The following is a 12,549-nucleotide window of genomic DNA, read 5'->3' as shown; positions in this document are numbered from 1 at the left end:
TCTCCTCCCTTCCAAGGAACAGAGCAAACTAATCCAAGCCAAAACCATACCACGGAGTCTGTTAACAAAGTAAACAGACCGAATGGTCGTGGACGCAGTGCTTGATCCTGTGCCTTGGCCCTACTGCATTTAATAGGGCAGATGAAACCCAGTGGTCCTTCCACGTTACCAAACCAGCTCTTGTTTTCTACTACCGCTATGAAAGTGCGTGCTGCTTCTATGGATGGGGAGTCTTCAGGAGCATTCAGGCTGGAGAAGCGGGGTGCAGCTTCACATGTAGCATCCAAGTCCTGCAGGGATCTAGCCTGCTTTGTGACCTGGCTGGCTTTGGTGTATTGGTGCTTGGTCACAGAGAAAGAAACATGCAACCTAATATTCCAACCTCATCTAAAAACTCTCCCTTTGACTCTCTATCGCCTGGTCTGCAACGGGCACCTTTAAAGAAGCTGGTTAAGCAGCCAGAGAGAAATGGCTTGTGATCACTCTGCCTTTGTAACCGTTGCCTTTAGATGGGCAAGGAGGCCGGAGGTTCAGCGTACGTATGAATGCCAGTGTGAGGCTGCACCAGGAACCAGATCTAGGGAATCGGTCTGGATTACAAAAGAGGATGAAGGGAAAAGGAAAAGAGGGTATCTGTAATTTGGGTCAGTTCATAGAGCAGACACAAAACCAAGCCTGTTGGCACAGCCGAGATGAGGAGGTGCTGTGGGATGGGAATGAGTGTACGAGGGAAGTGATAGGGAGAGTGGCTCGAAACTCTGCAGGCAGGAAACCACCGAATGCTTCAAACTGCTGAACTGGAAACCAGTGTTTGCTTCAGTTCCAGGAACCACCTCCAGAGCCATTACAGTTTTGTTCTTCGTAAAAGGAATACAGACTCATAGAAAACAGAGCTAGGAGAGACAGAGCTCAGTCCATCCATGCCCCAAGGCTCGAGCAGCTGTACCTGTGCCGTTCTTCATAGCCATGTCTTGGGCTTGGAGGCTTCTGCTAGTGGAGATGGTGTCTTGTGCACTGGAGCTGCGACTGGTGTTTCTTACCTTGGTCAAACAAAAACAAATGGACTCATTTTGGGGAATTGTTACCCTTCTACTACAGGGAATTGTAAATTGTTTTTAATGACCCAAAATTGCTGAGGTTACTGTCCTCCTTGGAGCAGAGGTCCTCAAACTGATAAGTTGGACCCTACAGGTTCAAATCACTGACAGTTGGTCTGGAGCTATTTTAGACTGGAACAAATGAGAAGGGAAGGAGGCTGCATAGCTGTCTTAACTCTAAAAGCACAAGATGCTTAGCATGATATAGACAGTTCAGTGCACTTAAAACAGCCCTAATCACTTTTCCATGCAAGCGTTCCCTGTGACCGTAGCAGTTGTCACAGGAATGCTATGTGGTTGCAGGATGGCGGAGGTGTCCGCCAGACTTCTTTAGAAAGGGCTTGATGCTGAAAAGTTGGCAGGTTGGCTTTAGACAGCTCAAATTCTGGCTAGTCTTCAAATAGGTATTTAAATACTCAATGATAACACCTGGAAATGTCCCAGCAAAGTGTTTGCTGGGACGAGAAACAAGTTGTCTGCAGACCTATGGCATTCTCACACTGCAGGAGTTTGGGGGTACAGATCTTCTCTTCTCGTGTCGCCTGGCTGCTTGGCTTTTATTTCCTCCTGCCTGAAGAGTTTTCTCCGAGATCACATCGCTTTGCAAAATTAAATTTTTCACCAATAAAATTTGATCCCCTAGAAAAGAAGGAAAACTAAGAGCAACAAAACGAGGTTTCTGAATTCTGGCCTTTACTAAATTAAAATACAATCCAGCCTGACGTTTTACATGGAGAGTCTTATCCCCAAGAGATGGTGGTAATAAAGTGCAGCTGTTGCAAAGCCAAAGGGCCACGTGAGAGAGGCGCAGGGAACTGAGGCACAGGCTGGCAATAATGCAAACCATTGCAAAACTGCAAAATGTTTAGGTGTGTTTGGGATCGCAGGAGATGCGATTGTCACTCCATTACAGCCCTGTGTGTTTGTTTCTGATTAAATATGTGCTATCCTCATTGTAAACGATGTGATCTGCTTCAGCCAGTTGCCAAAGCCGCTGTTCCTTCTTGGAGGTTCTTTTAATATTATGCTTCAGTAATGGCAGTTTGTATTAAGCAAAGTTTATTGATTTATAGTTTGCGCAAACATATTTTGCACCAGGCTTTTGGGAGTTGGAGGATAGATGGAGGAGGTTTGGCTACACCGGATTATTAATCACACAAACAGGGTTTGTAATCCTTGCATTTGCACAAATGCAAACTCTGTCTGGAAGGCAGCGATATTTGTCATCTCAGCTGTAGCAAACTACAGCAGGGTGGCTTTCCTAGGGAAGCAGCGACCTCAGAAACCACTCTCAATTTCGAATTCAGAACAAATCTTCTCATTACATTTGCATCCATTTGAAAATCAGACTTTCCAGGCACCGAATAATTGAGCCCAAAAATATCTGGGTTGAAGGACGAGTGTAAAATACCGATCTGATTCGTATCTGATGGATTCTTCCACCTGTCTGAGGACTTTGATGTATAGCAGGGGGCCTTCCTCCTCGCTCTTCCTCCTCGCTCGGCTCTTCCTGTGCAGCTCTGGTAAGACTTTTAGCTGCAACAACACAACCCACCGGGGAGGTTGCCCTTTTTACAGCTGTTATACATCAGTGTAGCCAACCGTGTAAACCTTTGGTGGTGTGGGAGCAGGAACGCTGCATAACGATAGGAATGTGGTGACTTCTTGGCAAGCAGCTTCCTGTTGTATCGGTGGCATTTTTGCATGTATGTGGGCGAGAACGGGCCCTAAAAGCCAGCTTTATTGTACATTTAATTTCTAAACCAAACAGGACTCACCAGGAGGATATTTGCCAACAGAAGAACAGGATCCAAGAGGTTCCTAAAACTTCCACTCTTGGTTAGGAGGAGGGAGGGAAGCATGGCTGGAGCCATGCTCCAGCATCTCGTTAAATGGTGGTTATTTAATCAGGAGTGTTCATGAGGCTCTCTGAAGCAAAACACACCAAAATAAATGCCTTGAGAACTATCTTAAAATAGTGCAGATTTTCCCGAGGTTGATGAAGAAGCAAAAAATGTTCCCAAAGCTGCTTTTTTTTTTTCTTCTTTTTTTTGGAAAAAAAATGTAAATAGTAGACTTTTCCTGTCTTTGCTGGGTCAGATCCTAGCCACAGAAAAATGCAACTGAAAGCAATTAGGCCGGTTTCTGACTTGGCGAGAGAAGCGGCTGATCCCCCTTTTGGCCCTGCCTTTCAGGGCTGCATTTTCTTTTAACCCTTCCACGTGGGATTTGGTTTTAATTATACTTTACTCAACTTGCAATAGCCGTGAAAGCTTTTCAGGGAAGTCTCCTGCGTTCCGTAATCCAAACGCATTTCTAAAATCAAAACTGTAGGGTATTCTCAGTGCTTTACGCCGTCACGGCTCTGCAAAGGAAGAAAGCCGCTGCTGATACCTACCTCGGCCTTTTAACCGGGAATGCCGAAGGCGAGCGCGGTGAGAACGGGGGCCCAGAGGGAAGCGGCTTGTGCAGGAGAAGGAGCAGAGCACCCTTGGGCAAGTCCGGTATGCTGCTATTTGCCCCTTTCCTCTTTTTTTCCGCGGCCCATCTTGGATGTGCTGCTCTTCACTAGCCCATCTGGGTTGAGTCCTCCCTGACCCTGCATGGGAGGGCTGCAGAACCCCTTGGTTGTTCTCCACCAACGCTGTATGAGATGGATGGGAAGAGAGGAGTTGGGATCTCTCCAGTGACTGACTGTCGCTTTTGGGGGAACGGGTGATCGTGGACCTGTCGCAGTGGGCGGTGGTAAGAGCTGAGGACTATCAGGAACTTAACAGCGTGCCCCCAAGTGCTCTCCACTTTTAAGATCTCCTTTAAAAGATACCTCCTTCCAGGTCTCAGTGCTCTTTTTCAGGAATAGCGGGATGTTGGCTCCATGCAGGCTGCCAGAAAAGCGTGCTGCTGTCTGAACCAGGACAGCTGCTTCTAGCTCCTAACTTCTCCCTTGGGCCTCCTTCCCCCTCCCCGATCTCCGCAACGATATGACCCTGTTTAGATTGCAGGAGGGGTAATTTCACAATCCGGTGCTTCTGCGGCTCTTAACGTTTCTTTTCAAACTTTCCAGTCGAAGGGATATAGGCTGGGTAAAACTGATGGTCTAATTCCAAATGTGCCATATTAACAGCCAGGGTGGAGGGGAATTCTTACAGTTGATGCCCCCATGCTTCTTGGCATCCCCTTTTTAACCATAGCAGGTTGCACAATATTTGTTCAAGAAAAAACGGGAAGAGAAACCCCTTTCTGGTGCTAACCTAGAGGATGAGTGCATGTTTGTGCTTTGGTAGCCTCCGCTTTTGTTTCCCTCCTTTCAAGACGTCAAGGAGGGAATGTCTTGACCTTCACGTTCTGACTTTGGCTTCCGAGTTTCTGGCTGCGCAGGGCTGGGACGGCGTCTCAAAGCAGATGCCACCTTATTCCTTATTTACATACACCACGCAGTGAGACTGTTAACACTTCAGAAGCTTAGATGTTATATTTTTGTCATTAAGAAGTGGTTTTAAAAGAAAGACCAGTGGCTGGAGAAGAGATGGTTGCTGCAGGACTTGGACCTCTCTGTGTCAGATACCTCTTGAATGGCACAACCGGACCCTGAGTTTGCAAGTTCTCAGTCACCATTTTAGCTTATTTCCTCTGGCTTTAAGTCTTTCTTTTTGCTAAGATTTGCTACTTTTCACATCACCTCTTTTAGATGGAGTCCTTTTTGAAGGTGGAAAGTGGAACTGGGTTTTTTCAGCATTCAGGCATTTTTTCCTCCTCTGTCATTATTTTTTAAAAAGGTGAACAGAATAAGCTGTTCCCTCAGACATCAGCCTGAACACCGGTCTTTGTGCAAAACCCAACAAAATACTGAGCTGGAAATTGATTTAAAATAAATAAATCTCCCTTTCTTCCCTGAAGGTAGCAGCACGTGGAAGAATGATCTGCTGATGAAAACTGTTTTGCAACTTTCATTATAGCAGGGCTGTTTCCAGTGGCTGCTGTAACATCTAGTTCAGGCACTGCTTTCTAGAGCTAGGCTTTATCCAGTTCCTCTCAAACTTAATCATCTTTGTCTCAAAAATACCCCTTAACTGAAGCAACATGGAGAAAGACGCCTGAAAATTGAACGGCAAGGGAAAGATGCAGGCTTTCCAAAGAGCTGCAAACATAAAGATTTCATGTAAATCAGGGCCGTTTCTGTAAGGCACTGGATTAGCTTTACGACGTGGAGATGTGCTGCTGCACCTTTGGCCAGCCGCAAGAACGGGGCAGAAGAGCCCATGGAGAAAGGGAGAGGAGGCCTGGCCTTTGCATGCTATGGCATAAGTCCATTTTTAAGATGCATCTAAGAGGGTTATTTGCTTTCCTTTCTTTCTCAAGACCAAGGCAAGCCCAGGAAGCCATGAGGGTCCTGTAGGATCTGTTCCCCGCTGCCACTATGAGACAACGACTCATTTCCACCCAGCTCAGTTGAATTTTGGAACTTGTCACTGCAGGAGGCTGCGGGTACCTTCAGGTTTAAATGAGTCCAAACAGAGACGAATTTGTGGAAGGAGAATTCACTAACCACTGAGAAAAAAATCCCATCTTTAGCTCAAGAAGTGTCAGAGATGCTGTGGGCTGGAAGGTAGCAGAGTGTAGGAGGAAAAGTCACTGTGCGCTCGCTCTGCTCTAATGCTGCAGCAGCAGCAGGAATGGAGCTAGCTGGTCTGATGACCTAACGTGGTATCTCTTCTACCGAGAGATTAACCGCAGCCCACAAAAATATTGCTCAGCATCCATCACAGCAAGGTTTTCCTATACAGTTAACGAGACCCTTGGGTTTTTTCTTTCATCATTCCCAGCAGCTATATTTAAAACCATTCCCTTCTTATCCCATCCTTCATTTGCACAAGCGCACGCCTGCCTATGGAAAAAATTTGTCTAGGGGTGGGGGACAAAAATGATTCTTCCGTCGTGCCAGTGCGCAGGCTCACTCGGGGACATGCTCAGCTTCTGCTTTCATTGCTTGGTTTTCACGTTGCCTTGTGCTGCTCTTCTGAAGAGGCCTGCCACGTGTTGGCTTTTTCTCGGCGCTGTTACAGTGCGTAAGCAGGTGTGTTTGTTGAAATAAATGTGAGCTTGATGTTAAGTGGATTAGTGGCCCAGCTATTTGTCATTGTAAGAAAAGCTGTTACTGCAAGGGATTAGCGCAGGGGTACACAAAGTGCACACATAACTTTCGCCAAGAACCTTGTTAATCGCTTCCTAATTCCCCTCTGCCGCTGAACAGAGGAGGTTGGGTCATTGGGCCAAAATTACAAGGGACCTGTCAGGCTTCTGGGCTGGGGTGAGGTTTTTCAAGAGGCAAATGCAAGTGGCTGTACTAACAAAAGACCGTGAAGGCATCAGCCAACAAGTTTGCGGCTAAAAATGGGAAGTCTTTCTAATGATATCACGGCGTGAGAGTCCCATCATGTGGAAAGTCCTTCTCGGCCTGCTCACTCTGCGCTTCTTACTGACAGTGGCCCAAACCGCAGCTGCTTAGATAAGTAGGCAGATGTCCATATGAGAGCAGCAGACAGCTGCTGGGCGTTCGGCCCCCTGAGAAGCTTCCTGGACCGTGTCCTAAATCACTTGTGGAAGTGCAGTGGGCTTAGTTATGGAAGAAAGTTGTCTGCTGTCTCCCTTTGCTGGTTTTTCATCTATGATGAAAAGAAAGCTTGTTCTTCGGTGGGTGGAGAGAGGGTCAGAGCAAAATACTGCGGGGGCTCTGCCTGCTGCCGCAGTTCAGGTCCCATTCCAGCATCAGGGCTGGCTACTGGAACATTGGTGCTCATCTCTACGCTGCTGGCCAACACTGAAGACCTACCTGGGAGCCCCAGCTGAGGGTGGCCTGGCAGGCACAACTGTAGGGAACGTGTGCTAACAGGGTGTACTTGTTCCTGGTGTGCTTTGGATTTAGCTGTTGCTTTTTCGGCTGAACATGCCGTCCATCCACAGGGCTTCAGGCATGCTGGGATTCTTCATTTCTTTTGTACCGGTCAAATCACCGCGTTTCACTTTGGAGGGGCTGCGTCGCAGGGGAAGCTGGCCTTCCAAATCGCTGTGATTGCAGATTGCTTGGGGAGGCTCCTTTGCTGAATCGGAATTCAAGCTTCGGGTTAACTCAGGGCCAGATGAATTAAAGATTTAATGAGTAGGAACACACAATAGGGAGCAGTGGTTCTGCATGCTGCCGAGCTGAAGGGCAGCTTTTGCATGCACGCTGGGTGCAGCCCTTATCATGCCAGGAGTTGCTCATGTTGTCTTCTGCTCTGCCTGATCGCTTTGATTTTGATCAGAGAGATTTTAGGCTCATGGTTGCCTGCTGTTCTGCTGTGCTTGTCCAGATAAATGATCTAACTTAATGGAGTTGCTCTTGGCTTGTTCTTCCAGATACCTGGCCAGCAATCAGAGAAGTCTTTTGGATATCAGGCAGGAGCAGGAGTTTTGGAGCCTCTAAAAGCTCAGGTGCTGGATAGGCAGCAGTCTGCCTCCCAACAAGGCAGTTAGCACTAGATTTAGTGGTATATGTAGACAACATGAAGTTCAACACGAGTGTGTCTAGGCACTAAAAGCCTGACCCCTGTTCTTCCCTGTGATGCCCTTGTTGTGTTGACTCTTGCCTTTATTAAAAAGCATCTGGAGGAATAACTAGTAGGACTTAATGGTGGTTTGTGCTCACTCGTAGAAATAAAATTGGCAGGGGAATATTGGGCCCAATTTCTGGTTCAAAGGAATGAAAAAACATTAGACGGCACCTCGAATTTGGGTAAACATCTGCTGGACAAAGAGAAAGCTAGCTGGGAAGGAAGTGACAGATTTGCGTGATGTATCCTGTATTACACCTTGTTTGATTTCTGCATTTGTAAGAGAATCGTCCAATCCAGAAAACTCATATTAACAAATGTGGTTTACCACAACTAGCCCCTATAGGATATTGTTATGCCAAGCAAAACTTCTCTCTAACCTACTCAGTGTATAAGTTGGCCCAGCTGGTCTTCGGTTTATAAGAACAAGTGGGCTGCAGCAAAGACAGCGTCAAGAATTGTACCGCAGTGATTTGGATGCTGATAAGGAAAAGGAGAACCTGGCGCAGCAAACATTTTGGCCAGCGTAAAGCTCCTCTGCCTTCCACATGTAGCTCCTTCTGTTTTCTCCTTGCTGCAATGAAACTCTCATTTCCTTGCCCACGAAGAAAAAATACGGTTTGGGATTTAATGGAGTTAAACACAAAGAACTTTGTTCTTTGCATGGTCTGTTAATTAGTCTCACCCACATCACTCATAGGACACTGATCAAAGTCAGGAAGTGTATTTTTGATTTAGAAAGAAGGATATAGATTAGTTTTGGTCCAAGGAATGGATTTCAGTTCTGGAAACTAGGATTCGAACAACAAGGTTCAGTAATTTTTAGGTTGGCAAAAGAAATGAAATCTGAAATGCTTCAGAGTGGTTGAAGCAATTGAAAAGATTCAGGCTTGAAGCAGTAATTCCCAGTTTGGGCATGGGAGATAAAGCTGTTCAGCTTGTTGTAAAACAGCCGCTTGTATTAGGGAAAGTGTCCCTAAGTGATATCTGTGCAATTCTTGAATGGAGCCTTTAATTCTCCTGTTTATTAATTGTCTTTTTCTTTCTCTTTTTTTTATTCTTCCTTCAGCATGAAAGACTTTCCAGGTAAGAATTTTATTTCTTGGGGTTTTTTCTACTTAATATTTATGGATAGCTTATTTTTGTCTTGCTTTGGGGATTCCAAGTACTTCAAATCAAAGGCATAAGATGAAGTTGGGATTGGCCACTTAGTTCTTGCCTTAACTGAACTGTTGGGCCGTTTTTCATCCTTTGCTCCCCAAATTACTTAACAGCTACTTTGTAGAGGAGAAAAGCCTCCGTGTCCTATGGGAATGGGCCCCTTCCCACCATGAGGATGGGAAATGCATGGGAAATCACTATCCTGTTGGGGTTTGGGCTGATACTTGCTGGATCTTTTTTCAGTTTTTCAAATGGTGGTGGCTTCCTGGCCTTTTTTCAGCTATGTCCTGCCCTGCAGGATGGAGAGTGGGCTCAGCAATCCGAGTGCTTGTTCTCCGCTGGGTCTGGCACAGCCTTCAGACCCAAACAGTCAGGCTTATTCTGACTGTCCAGGCTGATACCTGCTCCACGGTGCTAAATCTTCTTTGTGTTCTAGGTTGGAATCAGCTACAAATCCTACCACCAGTGACTCTTCCTCCTACGGTGATCGTGCCTCCAGCCGCTCCAGTGCCTACACCCGGAGAGAGAACCGGTTAGCCTCCCTCAGCGCCAGAACAGAAGAGGAGAGTAACAGGGACTATAAAAAAGTAGGATTGCTTACAAGTACTGTTGATACTATGTGCACCTTAGAAGCTGCCTGTTGCTGCAGAAACCTGCACTGAGAATCTTTGGAAAGAAAAAGGGGATTTTTTTCATTTATTGCAGATCAAAAATCACTTAGTCTGCAAGCTATCAGCCAAGCCATCATAAGGCCTTTTTCTGTTTCCATTGCCTTTGGAAATCACACTTTTCTGAATGCATCAGCCTTTCAAAGGGGCAAAAAAGGGCAAGGGGTGAAAGGAAACAATGCAAAGAGGGAGTGAGGCTGGAGAGATTAGTAAAGAGGAAAGAAAGAATATTGTCAAGCACTGCCAGCATGGCCCAAGCATGCATGTCCCAGTGGGCTGCATTACACTCCATGTGCTAGTAACAATACAAAGAGCATACGAAAAGTAAACAGATTAAGATGGTCTTAATTCTTAAATGGCTATAAAACTAAAAAATGTGGTACTAGAAAGTCTTGCACAGTAAGCAGCCCTCCCCTCTTCCTTATGAACAGGTTTGTCCAGAAGAAGCAGGCACTATGCCTAATTTGTCCTCTTAAAGTGATGGAAATTCTTCTGGTTTGAGGGAACTGAAGGAAAAAAAAATTGTCTTCCATTTAGGGGTGGCCTAAAATTGTCCTCAGTTTTCCTCCTTTTTGAAGTAAAAGCACAAAAAAGCAGCTACGGTGTGTTGTGCTGGGGAGCACAGTGGAATTGTAGATTTGGATACATTCAGCATATATGCGTTCTGTATGGATTATTGTAGTTCTTTATTTTTCTTGGTGGCTTACCTAAATTAAAACCCCCGTTTTCTTTGCTTCCTGCCTGTGTTTAAAGAACTTATAAAATTGACTGACTCTTCCCATATTTCACATGAATTGTGAAAACACAGGTAGCGCATCCAAACTTGGCCTGTTTGCCCTTTTTCTAATGTCCTGACATGGAGGAGCAATCCAAACCCTACAGCTGCATCTGCTCAGCGCTGAGTATAATACATGTCTACTTGGAGCTGTATGGCAGGATTGGGTCCGTGCAGCAGTTGAAGAGCAGCCTTGTTAATTCAAATATTTTGTTTCTTTTTGCAGTTATATGAAAGTGCCCTGTCTGAAAATCAAAAGCTGAAATCAAAACTGCAGGAAGCCCAGCTTGAGTTGGCTGACATCAAATCAAAGTTGGAAAAAGCAGCCCAGGTAAGGCAAAAACAGGCTCTTAGATTGGCAAAATTGAGCATTGGCTGATGACAAGCCAAGGTGTCTTCTAGTATGGGGAAATGGATGAGAGAGAGAATTTAGCTCATGTGAGGGAAGGCGCTACGGAGGAGACTATATTATTGTTCACAGAAATAAGTATAGTGTGAATGATTCTCTAAGGATTGCTTCTGCTCTGTGCGAGTGCATCCATAGACTATATAGGCCTTTGTGCTGCATCCTATGAATGCTGTTCTGTTTTAATAGCTTTCTATTTTTGTTTTGTGTAGCAGAAACAGGAGAAAACTTCTGACCGATCTAGCATGCTCGAGATGGAAAAAAGGGTGTGTATCTCTGCAGTCTTTGCCTCATGTTGCTGTGGTGGGCATGGTAATTTCTTGAAGGAACATGCTAATTAAAAGATAGGTTATATTTTTGCCTTCTGGAGTGGTGCACAGTGATAATTGCATTCTGACCTTTTCCATGTCTGCGACTTTTCTGCTTAGCCTTTAGATCAACTAAATCTAATTTTTTTCTTTTGTTACAAGCTGCAGACTTACAAATTATATTTTGTAGTGCTAAGGGACTGTTGATCCATTGTGCTTTAAAATCTTTTGATCCTTATAAATAAAAAGACTGTTTTGGTGGAGGAGGGAAAGGGGGAACAAAACACGCTAGCTGGGTGTCAGTCATGTGATTGTACTTGAAATCTGAGTGTTTGAATGCTCCTTCTTCCTGATTGAGCAGTCAGATTATTGCAGTAAATTAAGCCTAACTTGCAGTATCTAGCTAAATCACTGTCCTAAATGATCATAGATTCATTCAGGTTGGAAGGGACCTAAGGAGGTCTCTGGTTCAATCTCCTGCTCAAAGCAGAATCAACACTGAATTTGGACAAGGTCGCTCAGGGCTTTGACCCATCCAACCTTGAAGACCTCCAATACAGAGATTCAGCAGCTTCTTTGGGCCCCTTATTCCAGTGCTAATATATCCTTATAGTGAATTTTTTTCCTTATGTCTAGTCAGAACCTTCCCTGCTTCAGTTGATGACCATTATCTCTCGTTCTCCTGCCGTGTACCTCAATAAAGAGCCTGGCTTCAACTTCTCAGTAGCCTCCTCTTAGGTATTGGAAAACTGCTGTTAGGTCCTCCTACAGTGCTTCATCTCTGATTTAGGAGTTTTTCTGCCTTGTAAAACCAAATATTTAAATTCAATTCCTACCATCAAAGACTGTAATTGTTTATATGTAAACTCTTCCTGGGATTTGCTAGGGGTATTCCAGAGGAGGTCACATTCAGGATCTCCACAGGACAGGAGCAGAATTGGGCTTCTGCTGCTGAAGTTAGGCAGGTCGTTGAGGCTGAGCTGCCCCTTGGGCCCATGACACTGCTGCGTAAGCTCAGCTGAGCCTCTTTACGCCTGTCTGAAGCCTGTGATTGAGATTCTCAAAGCAGTGACCCATGTGGTCCTGATTCTTAGGTGTGCTTAAAGCAGGCTTATTGCGGTTATCAGAAGCACAGCAGGCACTTTTGTCTAAATATAGCAGCTGGGGAAAGTCATGACATGGATGTAGATTTTCTTTTGTAAAACAGCGTGGTGATCAAAGCACTTGGCCAGAGTGGGCCTTCCCCAAGCAGAGGGAGTTCAAACCACAAATCTTATCTCCCACCTGTAAGATGCTTCCAGGTTGTGGCAATGTCCCGCATCACTTTTGTTGAGTTAGGATCACTGCAGCTGCAAATACAGGTTTCTGAGTGTTAGAAAGCAAGTGCCTGACTGTTGCTCAGCAAAGATGGTGTTAACAGGTTAAAGGGTGTCTTAACAGGTTAAAGGGTGTCATGTTCTTGCCTTGCTTCCAGGGTAGCTTGTGGATTTTGCACTAAAGAAGCACTGGTTGGAGTGTGTTGGCGCTGGCCAACAAAAGGGCAC

General features: G+C 45.4%; 1 protein-coding gene across 2 annotated transcripts in view; it reads left to right on the top strand.

Moving 5' to 3' along the window:
- Window positions 1-12,549, top strand: part of PPP1R12B (protein phosphatase 1 regulatory subunit 12B) — a 126,458-nt gene that overhangs the window by 99,631 nt on the left and 14,278 nt on the right. For both annotated transcript variants that reach the window (XM_026101219.2, XM_026101221.2), the window contains 4 exons: window positions 8,757-8,773; window positions 9,285-9,435; window positions 10,518-10,622; window positions 10,910-10,963. In XM_026101219.2, the coding sequence (XP_025957004.2) occupies window positions 8,757-8,773; window positions 9,285-9,435; window positions 10,518-10,622; window positions 10,910-10,963 (327 nt within the window). The remainder of the gene's footprint in view (window positions 1-8,756; window positions 8,774-9,284; window positions 9,436-10,517; window positions 10,623-10,909; window positions 10,964-12,549) is intronic.

This window comes from Dromaius novaehollandiae, chromosome 27 (genome assembly GCF_036370855.1).
Source record: "Dromaius novaehollandiae isolate bDroNov1 chromosome 27, bDroNov1.hap1, whole genome shotgun sequence".
Classification (NCBI taxonomy): Eukaryota; Metazoa; Chordata; class Aves; order Casuariiformes; family Dromaiidae; genus Dromaius; species Dromaius novaehollandiae.
Note: the sequence above shows the minus strand (reverse complement) of the source record. Positions and strands in the feature narration are given on the sequence as shown.